The following is a 16,770-nucleotide window of genomic DNA, read 5'->3' as shown; positions in this document are numbered from 1 at the left end:
GTGACTAAAAAAATTAGAAATTTCAGTTTTCCCTCCTATGGTAGAAGCAAACATTCTGCGAAATATTAAAAAAAGGAGAACATTGCATTGACATTTAATGGTAAAGTTACATCTACACAGATAAAATGAAACCCAACAGCCTTGGATTATAGAAAACCTAGAATTAAAATCAATATTCCTGCAAAAAGAACCTCATTACTTGAACATACAGAAGCCAACACACTAGAGTTGTCTTAAAACTTTATCAGCGGCTGCTATCGTCCTCTGAATATCTTCAGAACTATGTGCTAGGCTAGTGAACCCAGCCTCAAATTGTGAAGGTGCAAAGTATACTCCTTCCTCTAGCATTCCTCTGTAAAATTTTGCAAACTTGGCTGTATCGCACTTCTTAGCATCATCAAAGTTATATACAGGCCCTTCTGTGAAGAAAAAACCGAACATTCCACTTATATAACCTCCACAGATTGCGTGTCCAGCATTCTTTCCGGCTTCCAAAATCCCATTGATAAGCTCACTGGTGATTTTATCCAAGTATTCGTAATTTCCCGCCTGTTTTAACCTCTTAAGAGTGTGGATTCCTGCAGTCATTGCCAATGGGTTACCACTAAGTGTCCCAGCTTGGTACATTGGCCCGGCTGGTGCAACCATCTCCATAATCTCCCTCCTTCCACCATATGCCCCAACAGGCAGCCCACCCCCAATAATCTTCCCCAGGGTTGTTAAGTCGGGAGTGATGCCAAAGTATTCTTGAGCACCACCATACGACAACCGAAATCCAGTCATGACTTCATCAAAAATTAGAAGAGTATCATTTCCTTTTTGTGATCTTGCGGAGGCATTCAAGAAATCAACTGTAGGGGTGATGAAACCGGAGTTTCCTACCACAGGCTCAAGGATGATTGCAGCTATTTCCCCTTTGTGCTCCTCAAACAGACTTGTCACAGTTTGAATGCCATTGTATGGAGATGTTAGTGTATCATAGGTAGCTGCCTTCGGGACACCAGGAGAGTCCGGGAGTCCTAGAGTAGCAACACCGCTTCCAGCCTTAACTAAGAATGGATCTGCATGACCATGGTAACAACCCTCGAACTTGATGATTTTCTGTCTGCCAGTGAATGCACGAGCCAGACGAAGTACTCCCATACATGCTTCTGTGCCAGAGTTGACAAATCTCACCATTTCTATACTTGGTACAGCTGAGATGACCATCTCAGCCAGAACATTCTCTAGAAGACATGGAGCACCAAAGCTAGTACCCTTCTTCATTCTTTCAGCCAAGGCTTTGAGTACCTGTAGGTTTATATTAGTTCAGGTTGGTGGACTTAAAATAACAGTAAAAAACCGATTATTCACATCTTCACAGAAGAAAAGAGAAAGAAAAACTGTGGAAGTATCAACAGAGCTGTCTAAGCGAATTCTTTTATCAATAAAAGGCTACAGATCGTGGTATATAAATGCGGCAATCAACAGTTTAATTTTGTCATATCTACATCTGCAGTGGAACTATTATATTTACAGGGTATCCAGCATTCTAATATGCCCCATTCTCAAGAGATGTCAAGACGTTAAGAGGGCCTTTCTTTGCAAACAACAACGGCCAGAATAACCGAATAAGATACAGTAAAATTTAAATGTTTTTACTGACAGAACAAGAACAAAACGTTCATCCACTTATGTTATATGGGGGTGGAGAAGAACAACTACAACAATTAGGCTAGTAAAACAAATGAAGATATCTAGCAAATTAACAGTACCTAAACATAATGTACTACTAGCAGTCATAATTAACGGAAGGCATAAGAAGATGATAAACCTCATCGTCGGCATGACCAATGATTGCAGGCCCCCATGAACCAACGTAATCGATGTACTCGTTTCCATCAATGTCCCACATGTGAGATCCCTTGACCGAGTCAATCACAATAGGCTGTCCGCCTACTGATTTGAATGCTCGTACCGGCGAATTCACACCTCCAGGCATCAATTCCTGCCCAAATTTCACCAGAGTAAGTAAATAAACTCAACAAACAAGACTCCTTCTAAAAAGTAAATTACTACAGTAAATAATAACATCCATTATACTCAACGAGATGAGAAAACAAAGGAAACTAAAAAAAGCATATCCATTCATCAAACACGCAATTAGATAAAGAAAAGAATACAATTAACGATGCGTATTGTGTGTAAGAGAAAAGAACTAATCAATTATTAGTTCTCTCTCCATCAACAAATAAGTTTGTAAGTTTTTCCCCAACTTTGAAGTCAGAGTGGGAGGAGGATTGAACAAAACTTAAGAAAAGAGATGGCTATCAAGAGAACTAGAATATTTTCTTCATAAACTGAATTGCTGAAAATAGACTATGCTATATTGGTTCACAACCTCCAAATATTTTTAAAGATATGAAAACATAGCATGGTTGTTTGTCACAACGCCGAAGTCAAGTCGAGTCGATAGAGGTCCAGCTGGGCAACTAGTTGTCAGCTAGTAGACAAATTAATAATAATAATAATAATAATAATAATAACTTGTGACACTTAATTTGGTAAACAACTTCCAATTATTACAATTCAATACAAACAAGGCAGCATAAGAACTTCAGCATAAACTACAAACCAAGCATGGAACACACCTTGGATAATGTTCCTGAAGCTTCCTCAACAGATCTTGGCGACTTGCTAGATCTAGCCTTCCTGTTCCGCTTTTTATCTTTCTGATTCAGTGATAGGCATGAACAACAGATAATAAGCAATGAGAAACCAAACAAACTTAGAGGGAAAAGGTTCGTCTGTGTGTGTGTGTGTGTGTGTGTGTGAGAGAGAGAGAGAGAGAGAGAGAGAGAGAGAGACCATTTCTTTATCAGCAAGCAATTCTTCAGTTGTAACATGTGGAGATTCCAAAAACTCCAATAGTTTTGCAGACAGATCTTCCTGAACCACAGTTGGCAACTTGTCAGAATTGCAAATAAGGCAAAGTTCAGATGACAACTTCTAAACACCTTATTCGCATAGTCTCAATCCCACTCACCTTCTTTGTAGAGGCTTTATTAACTGGTATGTTAAGGATATCACAAAAAAAACAGTAGTTTTTCTTTGACACTTATCGATCCTCTCCTTAATTTTTGTCCTCTGCTTTTCCTGGATAATGTAGACAAAATATTAAAACAAGCAGCAATGAGTACCTACATAATTAAAATGACCCAAACCAGGCCAAAAGAAATAGACCGACTCCACCCGTCTATCTGATACTATGAAGAGTAGGCAAAAATAAAAGCTTAGCAATTTAAGATATTAATCCTCCGGCTCATACCTCATTCTCAGCCCACACGAAGCCTGAAAACAACCCAATGTTCTTTTTTAGTGTATGCACCTGCAATATAATCCCATGATGAATGCCTGGCTGCCTTATAATTCATTGACTAAATCTCCAAATAATTTTATTAGTAAGCAGAAACACATGCACATAGTGACCATCAACAGAAATTTTAAAATTCAGCATCTATGAAAATGATTTACTTCCAAAAATGAATAACAGTGAAGTCCATAAAATATAACCTTCATCCTCTTTCCAAAAAGGATGTTATGTAGTAGCTGCAGGTTATCATCAGGTTTTATCTTTGACAGCTTGAAGGCCACTGCAAAAATTAAAAATATCAAATTAAACGATACTCAAATCTTCTCACACAATCTCAGAGAATTTTATGCCCAACATAAACGATGATAAAAGCTTCAGAACAGATGTTCATAGACCAATCATTTGGACACCTATCTTGCATGAGTAGAAGACAGCAAATAACATACATACATACATGCAAATTACCAGAACTAGACAACTAGTTATCTACATCATTAGAAAAACAAGATATGCAAATTGTGCCGTTGTGTTTAACAACAATAGCAAAAACATGATACTGTATTGGCACTACGGATACACTTTCTGTATAGCCTGATACCAGGAATAGACGTTAATCAAGTTGTATAAAACATCTACAGAACTCGAGGAGAAACAATCAGCTTACATAAATCATCTATCAAACTCAAGGTCAAGCAATCAGAAAATGAGATAGCAGAGTTGAAACAATGAAATTAAGATACAAAGCCATGCATAAAGATTGTAATATACATTTAGCAAAAAAAAAGAGAGAGATTGTGATATACAATATGTAACAAGCGGACATAATACAATATGTTTACATGCACGTTGACAATTATTTTATGTTGCTTTTGTAAAGCGAGATGCTTGTGTAAAGTAATATGTGCATAAAACGCATTAAGAGCCTATTTAAGTAATTAACTGACAAAATCGGATAAATTAATTGGTTGGTTTATTAAATCACAAATTATTACACTCGCGGCAATATCCACTCAAACTAAACAATAAATAACTTTAAACCTGCTCTCAAGTAATTATAACTTTAACTAGCACGTAATTACAATGCAAGTAAAAGGGTCGGTGATTCATGCAATGCCTGATTAATTAAAATGAAAAATGTAACAAATCATCAATGCATACCATTTGGAATGTCCTTGAGCATCATCCTTTTCCCCTGCATTTACCAAAATTCAAAGATCCACTTCCGATCATATTCAGTTAATAACTAACAAACTGTAAAATGTCGAAAGTAAGTAGTAAATTACCTTCTCAATCGAAAAGGGCTTGGTGGCAGAACCTCTAGCTAAAGAAGTTTCGGTATATCTCTCAACTGTCTTTCTTTCCCTAGAAGGCCTTTCAATTGTCGACTCTTTCACTTCGCCTCTCCGCTTTCTCGACACCGGTGTCTTCATTCCACTTCCCTTCTTACTTGTCTCCTCCTCCTCCTTTTCCTCTTCCGCCTCTTCAGTCTCCTTCTCTTCCTCTTTTTCGACATCTTGTTCCTCCTGGTCCTTTTCAACATCTTGTTCCGCCTTGTCGACACCTTCCTCTTGCTCTGCTTCCTCCTTATCCGCCATTACAGAATCAGGTTGAGTATGATTAGGGTTAGGGTTTGATTCGGCTTCTTTTTCAGCTTCAATTTCAGGATTCTCCACTTGCATATCAGCTACTTTCGTGTCCTCTTCCCCAGATCCGTCCTCAGACGCCATTGAAACGCGAATTCAGTCGAGAATTGAGCGAGATTTGGGGAATCGAGAAAACCCTAAAGTGGGCAATTGAGAGACCCTAGAAATTGGGGGAGAATTTGGGGCGAGAGTGACGGGGTGGGTTTGCTAGTAAGAGTAATTGATGAGAGAGCAGAGAATTGTGTGTAGATAGATATGTACGGGGGACTGGGGAGTAATGATTGCCGGTGGTTATATTTGATGTGAGAGAGAGAGAGAGTGAGTGTGTGTTTGACCGCAGCCGGTTCCAGATTTCAGTGGTGTGGGCGGGGCTTTAATTTCAGTGAGTGGGTGGTTATATTATATACTTATATATAATAAGCGTAAGGGAGATAATTTGGTCGCATGGTCATCTGGTCCAAAAGCTTATCATCCGTTGAATCTTATATTGAACAAATAAGCACCGTTAGATTGGAAAATTAACTTCTGTTCTACAAGGCAACTGATATCACCTTGCATATTTATAATTCTTTTTCTGAATCCAAAACAAATTCTGTCTTTCACGTGTATATGATTTTTTTAATCCCAAATAAATATTTTCTACCAGTTTTATTCGTAGAATCATATAAATCTCACCGTCACAATTTTTTTATAATATATTTTAAAATTAATAAGCCGGATTTATGTGATTAGCAAATACAAAAACTTTTTCTTAATCCAAAATAGATTCTACCTTCTTATTGCATGTTTATGATTCCTTTTCTTAATTCAAAAACAAATTATGTTTATCAATTTTAATTTAGAACCATATAAATTTTTTGAAAAATATTTAAATCACAACAAATTATGTTTATCAATTTCAATTTAGAACCATATAAATTTTTTGAAAAATATTTAAATTACATTATATATTTTTTTATTTTTTTGTAACCTAGGAACCCACAACCGATACCCTTCGGGTCACGCAATAGCGTTAATCCACCCTTTGAAAGTCGAACCTGTGACCAAGAGGATACATGTCCTCTCTTTAACCAGCTAAACCAACCCTTGCGGGCTATTTAAATCACACTATAATAATTCTAATATAAAATACATTTATAAATATAATCTAATAAGAGTTGACAATAACGTATTCCACTCAAAATATATTAAAATTTGATAAAAAAAAATTTAATACTTTGGCAGGGTACATACGAGAAAAAGAATGGCTTCATTACAATAGTTTATTTGAAACCATTAATGGCCTTGATGATGTATTTACCACAGTTCTAACTTACAAACAAATTATAATTTCGAATTTTATTTTATTGAAAATTTTAATTTATTATTTATAAATTAAATTTCTTCACACCATTTAAAATATATTTAAGAAATTTATAAATAATTAAAAAGCTCCCGTGCCTTGCACGGGCTATAAGCTAGTATATATATAACATATGCAACCAAATAAGTTTCAACTGAAGTATGGGTGACTCTGGCGGAGCCATTAGATTGCAATAGAATCAACTGAATGCAACCTCATATGCAACTAAATGCAACCTCATATGCAACTGAAAACTGTAAGTTGCAACTGCATATATATATATATATATATATATATATATATATATATATATATATATATATATATATATATATATGCTCCAAAGATGAGGTCGAAAATGACATTTGAAAACTGGAACTCGAAATCAGGAATTTAGTTGCATATATGGTTGCATATGCAACCACCGTATTTTTGGAAAATATTTTCAAAAAGGTAGTATTTTTGAAAATATTTTAGAGAATGTAGTACTTTTGAAAATAAGATTGGAGAAGGTAGTATTTTTGAAAATAAGATTAAAAAAACAGTATACAAGATAATTCCACAAGAATATTTCAGCTCGTTAACGGTTTATTTTGGTTTTAATAATTAAAATTCAAACTTTTTTTATTTGATTTCGATTTTCACTTTCAAATCAACCAAAATACCTTAACCGAACCGTTATCACATATGTTATGTAATTAATATAAATCCTCGAACTAATTTTCAATTAGTCATTTGACGGACCTAACTATTAAGAATTCATTCTGTCAAAAAAAAATCTATTAAGAATTCATTCAGCCATTAAAAAAAAATTATTTAATCACATTATTCTATCATAATTTTATTTTCACAATAAAATTAGTTAAATTTAAAATACATACGATAAAATAACAAATATTATACCCGCCCATACTTTGCACGGGTTATAAAATCAATGAAAAATATTTTAGGACCAATCAAAAACCGCTTTTAATATTATAACCTAGTACTATATATTTGGTATTAATAAAACCTCGTGGCTCTACTAGTCTTGTCCTTTTCTCACTCCGCCGCAACTCAACCGCAATGTCAGGTATCGACGGAGACAACCCTCTCTTGAAGGACTTCTATTTCCCGCCCTTCGATTCCATGCAAGCCCATCACGTCCGTCCCGGTGTTGCTGCCTTGCTCAACAAACTCGTCACTATTTTATTATATACTAGCGTAAAAGCCCGTGCGAGGCACGAGCCCGTCATTTATAAATCATTTTCTGTATTATATATTTTGATTAACAGTTCAAATTTTGATTTTCTATATAATATTATTTGTATGAATTTTTTAGATATATATTTTACAATAAATTAATAATATTCATGACAACTGATTCAACATAACTGATAAATTTGTATATAGCTCGAATTGGCACAGTAAAAATTCGCACATGAAAGAGGTTTATACTACAGTTTTTTCTGTGTGTTATTCAATCAAAACATAAGAAAATATGTTTATAAACGATAAAATTATAGATGCGGTTTGAGCGAATCATATAAACAAACCCATGAAATGGTAGGATAATTAAAATTGATTTAATATGTTCGTGTGCTACGATCATTAAAAAGAGATAGAATCGAACATTGATGGACATCCTATATAAAACATGCTTACATGTAGTAGTCATACAGTGAAGATAAACATAATACTCTCTCTGTCCCAGTAGGTTTTTTACTTTACTTTTTGGCGCGCATTTTAAGATTCCTATAAATTTTAGTTCCATAATATATTTTTTAAAAATTTTTTATCCGGAAAAAAGTCTGACCTTTAAACTTTTATTCGAAAAAACAAAAGTTTTTAAAAATATTATGAAACTATACTTTATAAGAGTCTCAAAATGCGTGCTAACAGTGAACATAAACACCTGCCGAGATGAAAGGAGTACTTGTATCTTTCCCGCCCTTCTCTTTCCTACTCCCCCTCTTTTTCTAGTAAGTCCTTACATATTTATATAAATCTCACCCATCAGCGTGTTTTACTAATTATCAATCAATTATCGGTTACTGATACATTGATTATTACCCAAAGCTACATCTAAAACACACATAATAGACAAAATATGACCATGTATATATAGTCATATTAAATTTAGCTAAATCAGAATGTAATTCTGAAGTACCTAACTCCAATTCTAAAATCTCTAACTCCAATCAAAATTCAATTCATATCGGGTTAATACTAACCCCGTAATCATTCGCCAACCCTACCTTTTATAATAATTGTAAACATATAATTATTATCCATATATATTTAATATACCAAGTCCATGTTAATATTATAATGAGTATATAACTAACAGTTCGATACATTATCAAATACTCTGTTGTTACCTTATGATGGGAGTTTATCGATATGTAATGAATTTTTTTATATAATAATTTATATGTGATTATCTGTTTAATAGTCGACTGTTAGAATATGTTGACTAAAATTTGACTAATTTGATCTAACAATTGTAAAATCTATTATCTATTATATTATATCTATAATGCTGCAACAACGACTTTCATAAACGTCGGTGAGCCATTTTATTCACCCGTTAATACCCCGTTAACTATCCGTTACCCCCTTCACCTTCCCTGCCTGCTCAGTGCTCCGTATTAATCTCCTACTCCTTTGCCCCGGACCTTTTCAGATAAATTGTAATTAAAATTGTTCGCCCCTTGATCATCTTCGATTTGTTGTTACTGGTGAAGCACGGTACATGATGGTCGGAGAAATCCTTCTTAGGTGTGTTGTGACTGAGAGCATACTCCACTTCCTCAAAAAGCCTAGAGTACATCTCCTCCCCTCCCCAAACCGCCCCTGCCTTGTCGGTTCATTCTCAATTTCTTTCAGACTATGTTTGGTATAATGGCTATAAATGGGTTTTTATAATTCCTCTGTTATTGTGCAATTTCGTTTTTTTGACTGTAAATGATGTAGCTGGTAGTAACTCAGTTTTTAGGGATGGAACGTTCATCGTAGTAGGAGTACTCTCTTCGATTTCCCCAAGCGAGACAACTGCTGCAAGGTATCCATTTCTTGTGTGGGTTTTTCTAATTCTGTAAGAAGATCACTAAGATGCCAAATCACAAGAATTGTGTTGTTCTAATTATGTGTTCCAAGTCTGTGTAGGTCGGTCAGGGTTTGTCCATAGATGTCAGAGTGCAGGAATTGGCTCTTCAGCATTGGATTTAAGCTGTAATCTTATTGTTTTTTTTAGTTTTTTCCTTACTTTTACAATATTTTAAACTACATTGGTTGTCTATTCCACTCCTTGCTGATTCCTTGCTGGTATATTTATATCATAGCTTGCATCTTTATTATGAAGAGTGGTGTAAAGCTGAACTGGCCAACCATTTTTTTTACTGGTTAGTTTTTAATTTTCAGCTGAGTTGCAAATTTTGTTAAATGGATTCATATAATCATAATATAAACAGTAAAAAAACACATGTGCAAGCATGGAAGTATAGCAGGATTACGTTGTTCTAAGAAATTAGTGCACATTAAGACGTGTCTGTACAATGATATAATTATTAGCAAACAGCTATTGAGTTGGGCAGAGAACTCAACTACAACTATCTGTAACATAAGGCACCTTCCGCATATATTTGCGCTGCTGCACATAAAGGCTTTCTGAATAGAGGAGGGATGTTCTTGCTCATGTGAAGATGGAACTACTGGTTTATACTTTCATTTATCCTCATCTTGCCTTAGTACATGTCTAAATTTGATAAACTTGGAAATGCAACACCTATGTATGCATATATAGGATATAAAATTGTATTTATAGTTTCACCATGCTCTTAGATTGGAACTCTCTCAACTGCCGATTGCTATTAGTTAGATCCGACATATAAGGGTTTGCTACTTTTTTGTGCCTGCTATTCTTGTATTAGTTTAAGCATATAAAATTTACTCTTTCCTCAATTTGTATTATAATGATGATATGATCAAGTTTCTATGTATGTTCTCTTTTCTCTCTTTCTTTCCTCTTTGCTACTTTTTTGTGCCTGCTATTCTTGTATTAGTTTAAGTATAAAAAATTTACTCTTTCCCCAATTCGTACTATAATGATGATATGCTCAAGTTTCTATGTATGTTCTCTTTTCTCTCTTTCTTTTCTCATTTGCTTGTGATTATACACACCACCATATGAACTTCATGTGTTCTCATTTGTTAGGCTTGAGAGGATCAGAGAAAAACACGTATATGTATGTATTAAATTGTTATATCTCTCCTAAATTGTTGTTCCCTTATCTGAAACAGGTGTCTATCTATCTTTTATGAGCTTCATGTAGTTGTTTGTAATTTTGCAGAGGAGTTCATTATTTCTGAGGTTAGTACGCTTATGTGTTCAGATCAATATACAAATATGAGATTGCTTTGTAGAATATGAACAAGATATATACCAATAGTGCAACAGCATAAAGCCTTTATCGACCAAAATGTTTTGTCAGGTTACCATTTAGTTTATCTTTACAATTATTCTTTCCAGATGATTACAAGAATGAAGGGGATGTGCTGCACTGCTACCAGCTGAAATCTTAATCGGGATATGTTAATAAAAATGGTCCTCTCATTACTGTTATCAAGGTAATTGTCAAGTTATATATTACTACATGATTTCCTGTTATTAGCAATTACATGTTTAGAGCCTTGCTGGAAATTAACATATTTTATTATTATTGATGTCCAAAGATAGAATTGATTATCTCATTAAACATTATAACTTCTCCAGTAGTCCATAGTGGTAATAATAAGACCAATTAGCATCTCACTAGGATATTAGTAACATAATATAAAAAAAATGGTAGTTTAGTTAGCTAAAAAGATCTTCTTGCAATAATATACGCTCGATAAACCTCTATCTTCTCACCTGCAAAGGGCTTTAAATGTTGCTGTAAAGCTTATTTGGGCATCCTCAGATGAACTTAAATATGTAGCTGGTGAACTATTTAGAACTCTTGTACAAAGTCGTTGCTTTGATTCAAGTATAGACGGTGAAGAAGACTCTGCAGAAGAGAAGAGGCAAAAGCGCTGGTTGCATTGATTGCCATGTCACCTTTAGAGTATCTTCATACTCTAAATAAACTCCTTTATTCACCCAACTTAGATGTTAGCCACAGGATCATGATACTTGATGTTATGACAGATACTGCTCAGGAACTTTCTCATGCAAGAACTACAAAACCAAAAGCTCTAACTAGAGCACAGATATCAACCATTTCAGAGACTCAACTTGGTTCATGTCAAGTAGTGTGGGGCCTCCTGGAGCTGGTTCCTGGAGAGAGATATCTAGACCTGAAACTCTATTGAGTTGGTCGTACTGTTATGAAAGAGAACTGCCTTTTGTTCCAGGTAAGCTCAAGAAAGGAAAGTTCCGCCGATGGAGTAGCAGATTGGAGAAAACATAACAGTTGGAATGGCCTGAGAATCGTTTCCTACAATACGTACTGAATTTTTTGTGAGAAAAAAAATCAGTATGAAATTACAAATTTGCCTGTCATTTAACGTGAAATTAAATACTCGTTCTTCCAGTTTATGCTACACGCTCGGTTTTTTCAGTTATTTTGCCAAGGAATTTCTGCAATCGTTCATTATACTTGTACAAGAACAACTGTTGTATCCTCCTTTGTGTGCATCAAAATTCCTGACATCTTTCCAGGTTGCCGCTCTTATTGCAGGCTCTTCCTTGCTTGCTATTTTTCGGCACTCATCACAGCGTCACCGGAGGTATCATCAGCGACGAATATGATGGAGTTGAAATCATCTGGACCCGATTTGATAACGGTGGGATTGGATGTGTATCTAATATATCACCAGGTAATTTGCGTTTTGTATATGTTTTTACTATGGGTGTCCTCTTGAATTTTGCATAACTCCTGTTTATCAAATATGGAGTGCCAAAGTGCTTGATGAAATGTTTAAATCAATTGCAATTGAATTTTTGTCAGAGAGATTTTTCTTAGGATATTATGATATTTCCATTTCACGTTCCATTCTCCCTCTCCTTATTATACTATACATCAGCCACATACAAATTACATATAATTTCAAGGTGGGTTGATGCTAGAAATGCGTCAACATATATAATAAAAATAGTTCATGTTCATGCATAAAATTTTAGATGAATAGAATGAATTCACCTTTCTGGTAGAAGAAAATACTATAAAAAAGGGCAAAGCTCGTGTATAAACAGTAGTTAAGTCCCCAGGTCTAGAGCTAACCACTAAATGAAACTAAGATTCTGTGACAATTTCTGCATATTAAGGCTTGGCTTTATGCCTTGCTTATACTTTCATATGCCTGCAGAATGGTTATGTCTGTGCAACATCATTAGGGGGTAATTTAAAATTATAGAGAGTCTCTCATGTTTCCTTTCTTAATTTTATAGAGGTTCAAAAATTCAACCTATGATATTTTTTTAGGCTTGGTTTCAGATAGACATACGGGACATGAATATGATGGTTCTGAATTGGTAAAGTCGATTATACTATTGTTGCTTGTGTGGTGTAACTCTCTTATTATGATTTGTTTGTATACTAATGCATTCTATATGGTCCAGGAACATGGAAGCGGCTTAATATCTAATGTCTATCAATTTGATCTTTAATCTGATGGTGAGGATAAATTTCTTTTGTCTCCTGATGTTTAAGTATCATTTGTCATTAAATTAAAAATATTATTGCACTGATAGTTTTGGCAATATACACAATGTGACATGAATTAAAGGGCCTGTAAGTGTGTTAGATGAATAGAGCATATGTTCCGGTCCTCAAACATCTAGCCTTGGTACATTTGGTGTTATTGCTGTAGGTTATTTATTTAATATTTATGTCGCCATGATTTCAATTAGTCAAGCATTTTTATCTCTACATTATTAGTTTTATGAAATATACATATTACATAATAGGTTGGACGACTGATAGTGATCTTCAATAGTCTCCAAAGAGGGCTCTTGGTGTTGTAGTGTTAAAAAGCTGTTTTGTACGCACTATATTGAAGGCAAAAAGAAGACACTTCTTGATCATGTATTACAATAGTCAGTTATTGATATATTTTGGCGTCTATGTCCATCATGCTAAATTAAAATGATTAGACGATCAAACCTTAGTGCCAGAGTCATTATTCAGGATTTTCATTAACTAATTAATTTTTCGTGTGGTTTTCCTCCTGTATTTCTTAAACATGGATCGATGCAGGATTTTGATAAGAATCACTTGGGGTGTAAATTTGGTGCTGGGGTACTCTTAGTGCTTATGTTTGCAACAGTCCTTTCATTTAACTTGGGTTATCTCTTCTACATCAACTTGAAATCTGAATCAAACTTCCTAACCAGTTTTATTCAAGCAATTGTGGCAACAGATAAATATTTGAACGTCTCTATGTTTGTCACAAAATACATTAGAGAACAATATTATAAAACTTATTATGTATGGCTTAATTATTTTTCGATGTAATTGCTCTTTAGTATATTTGATACTGATTTGTAGTACTTGAGCGGGTTTTGGGTTATATATCGCATGATAACCTTCTCTTATGGATACGAACATCTAAGGTATCTTATTTTTTTTGACTATATGTCATTGTCGAAGTGTGTGGCGCTGAAGGTATAATATCTGTTATATGTGGATCTGTAACAAGAAATATATCTTTCTGGGAGAAGTGTGTGGCACTTCAGGTGTAATATCTGTTATATGTGGATTTGTAACAACAAATATATTTTTCTGGTAGCAAAACATGGATACGTACAAATGGCTGAAGGTTTATAATAATGTGCATAAATTATTTTGGCGGGGACTCATCCAGTCAGGCTACTACAGTAACACAATTCCTATGATAGTGGCTATATGTATTATACCTTGACATAATTTGTTGATATAATTTAATGAGAAAAACATAATTTATATGAAGAATATTAAAATATCCGTATTGTATAGGCATACATTGCATGTACTTTATATTTGTGCATATTGCATATACATCGAAGATCCTGACTTACTGTTCACTTTATGTAGTTGCTACATCAAGTAGTGGGATCTATTCTGCCATGTAGCAAAATCACAATCATTCAGAAGTGCTGAATAAGGGTATTTAGCACAGTTACAACATCGCTGCAAGATAAACGGCGTGCATTATGAATACACATATGTATTCCTAAAGAACTTGTTAGCACTTTGTTTCTGTATATCTTGAGCAGATGTTATATCCCTATGACAAATGATGTTTTTCCTGCCCGATATATATTCAAGCCAAGTTAGAGCACGCCCGTGCCTTGCACGGGCTAATAAAGCTAGTTTTATATAATATCATAACATAAACTACAATTCATCATATAATCCATATATATTAATGAATATTTAATCTCTAAAATCAATTTATAAATATATCCAAACTTTTTAAAAAGTACTTTTCAATTAATATGAGTACTCGTGACTCGATAGGCTTATCAAGCGAAAACGGAATTCAATCTTTAGAAACATTAGTTGGCTACCAATTGACTTGCCACTTGAGTGTCAGAGTTTTATTGAACACCATTAGCGGTCGTAGCCTTTATATCACAAGATATATGTCTAATGTTTTTTTCTGTACTCCCACTCTTTATATACAATATGTAATAAATCTACTATTTGTCATCAAATTGGTGTCAATAATTAATGTGAAACTCTAGATTAATAAATATGATTGTACACTTGTACTATTATAGACACATACACACAAACATATTACAAATTAGATTAATAAACAAAATCACTCCATTAAAAGATAAAAATTTATTAATTACGATATTAGAAACAACACTAAGTTAAATCGAAAATAATTTGAGGTATCCGCACATGTAAAAAGATTATACTTTTCTTTTTGATAAAATAAAAATCGAGAGATCTTAATTTAATATGATGTAGAGTTTACATGAGAGTTTATTTAAATATCCCACGTTCAATTCACATGAATTAATTTTATACAATATAAATTAACTAACTATGTCAGCATTTCATATTCAATTTTTTGTAATGAGTAGTCATAAATAGGTGGCAATTGTAATTAAATGGATATCTATTATGTAAATGTATTAATTACTAATACTTAATATATCAAGTATAATAAATGAATCATATATTAGTAATTTTGTAATTAATGGACATTTCACAGCCATTTTCTTTGCCCTTGGTTGCCATTTAATATATAGAAGTAGATTTTTACGTATCCATGAACCCACTCTAAGCACTAACATTAGGCTTATTTTTATTGATACTTATTTTTGTGCATAAGCCCGTGATTATTATATATGTAGGGTATTTGTGGTGTGTTCGTAGACACTTTAAACAATAACATTAACCTTATTTTTATTGAAACGTATGGTGGAAATTATACGTATAATTTTTTGTGACAATTATATGATGAAAATTTCCAAGCTCACACTGAGACATAGCGGTGTAGAATGTTGTAAAGAAATTACTATCAAGCTCTATTATAGTGCAGCCAAAAATGACCCAGTATAGTGAAGGCTGTCAAGGCTGCTCGGGAAGCTTTTGACAATGGTCCCTGGCCATCGATTTTTCGGAGCTGTAAGCACTCGATCATTTCTCTAAAACTTTTCATGGTCCCAAAATAGTGTTAAGTGACCAGTTTTCACAAAACCTCAAGGTGTTAATTTTTATTTTTTTTCGAAGGATTAATTTATCTTACATTTTTTTTGGGGGAGGGTGGTTTGCAAATGTTTTTTCGGAGTATGATCCTAAGTGGTCATGTTTGTTTGAACGGAGCTATTGCAATGATTTGTTATGTGCTCACTACTACTCTGTACATATGTTTTGATATGTGTCAATAAGCTCGATTTAAACATGGCAGACATGTTGTAATTTGTGTAGAAGTTAAATGGTTTCTTCTGATGATCAGCAAAGGAGAAGGATACTGATGAAAGTAGCTGACTTGATTGATGAAATAAAGAAGAGTTGGCAGCTTTAGATATTATTGATGCAGGAAAATTGTTTCATCATGGCAAGAATCAGGATATTCCAAGTGCAGCAGAAACCTTCCGCTATTATGCAGGCGCAACAGATAAAATACATGGAGAAACACTGAAGATGTCGATGGAAATACATATGGCTTTGTTCTCACTTTGTTTCAAGTATATATATTTGGGAAAATATATAAAATACTTCCTGTTAATTTGAAAATATATGTGAAGACCACACTTTTTTTTTGCCAGAGAAGACCACACTTTTTGTTCTTTATATTTTTGTTTATAATCATCATATGTGCATAAATCTATAAATTTGATCTTACGTTAATGGACATAAACTAGGTTCTAGGCGAAAAGTCTGAGGTCTAAATTTCAATACTATTTAGTATTTTCGGGAACCACAACATTCAGAGTGTGGAAGAAAGCAACAAAGAGAATGTTGATGTTCTTC

At 33.9% G+C, this 16,770-nt stretch overlaps 2 protein-coding genes across 2 annotated transcripts; both read right to left on the bottom strand.

The window, feature by feature from the left end:
- Positions 1 to 65: 65 nt before the first annotated feature.
- Positions 66 to 3,078, bottom strand: LOC108228193 (glutamate-1-semialdehyde 2,1-aminomutase, chloroplastic). The gene is made up of 5 exons (XM_017403716.2): positions 3,026 to 3,078; positions 2,848 to 2,928; positions 2,631 to 2,711; positions 1,814 to 1,987; positions 66 to 1,290 (listed from the first exon to the last, which is right to left on the bottom strand). Exons 2-5 carry the CDS (start codon positions 2,848 to 2,850, stop codon positions 223 to 225), a joined length of 1,326 nt encoding a protein of 441 aa, XP_017259205.2. The 5' UTR covers positions 2,851 to 2,928; positions 3,026 to 3,078; the 3' UTR covers positions 66 to 222.
- A 223-nt stretch (positions 3,079 to 3,301) lies between these two features.
- Positions 3,302 to 5,390, bottom strand: LOC108226447 (DEK domain-containing chromatin-associated protein 2-like). The gene is made up of 4 exons (XM_017401410.2): positions 4,636 to 5,390; positions 4,511 to 4,544; positions 3,553 to 3,632; positions 3,302 to 3,367 (listed from the first exon to the last, which is right to left on the bottom strand). Exons 1-4 carry the CDS (start codon positions 5,077 to 5,079, stop codon positions 3,302 to 3,304), a joined length of 624 nt encoding a protein of 207 aa, XP_017256899.2. The 5' UTR covers positions 5,080 to 5,390.
- Positions 5,391 to 16,770: the final 11,380 nt, after the last annotated feature.

The sequence above is a fragment of the Daucus carota genome, chromosome 6, assembly GCF_001625215.2.
Source record: "Daucus carota subsp. sativus chromosome 6, DH1 v3.0, whole genome shotgun sequence".
In the NCBI taxonomy this organism is placed as follows: Eukaryota; Viridiplantae; Streptophyta; class Magnoliopsida; order Apiales; family Apiaceae; genus Daucus; species Daucus carota.
This window is presented reverse-complemented; position numbering and strand designations above follow the sequence as displayed.

Excerpts from the sequence above, each read along its gene's own strand:
- LOC108226447 (XM_017401410.2), bottom strand. The coding sequence starts at position 5,079 with ATGGCGTCTGAGGACGGATCTGGGGAAGAGGACACGAAAGTAGCTGAT. Across the intron at positions 4,545-4,635 it reads AGCCCTTTTCGATTGAGAAG|GGGAAAAGGATGATGCTCAA; the intron begins GTAATTTACTAC and ends TGGTAAATGCAG. Across the intron at positions 3,633-4,510 it reads GCTCAAGGACATTCCAAATG|TGGCCTTCAAGCTGTCAAAG; the intron begins GTATGCATTGAT and ends TAATTTTTGCAG.
- LOC108228193 (XM_017403716.2), bottom strand. Across the intron at positions 1,988-2,630 it reads CTTCAGGAACATTATCCAAG|GAATTGATGCCTGGAGGTGT; the intron begins GTGTGTTCCATG and ends AAATTTGGGCAG. Across the intron at positions 1,291-1,813 it reads TTGGTCATGCCGACGATGAG|GTACTCAAAGCCTTGGCTGA; the intron begins GTTTATCATCTT and ends ATAAACCTACAG.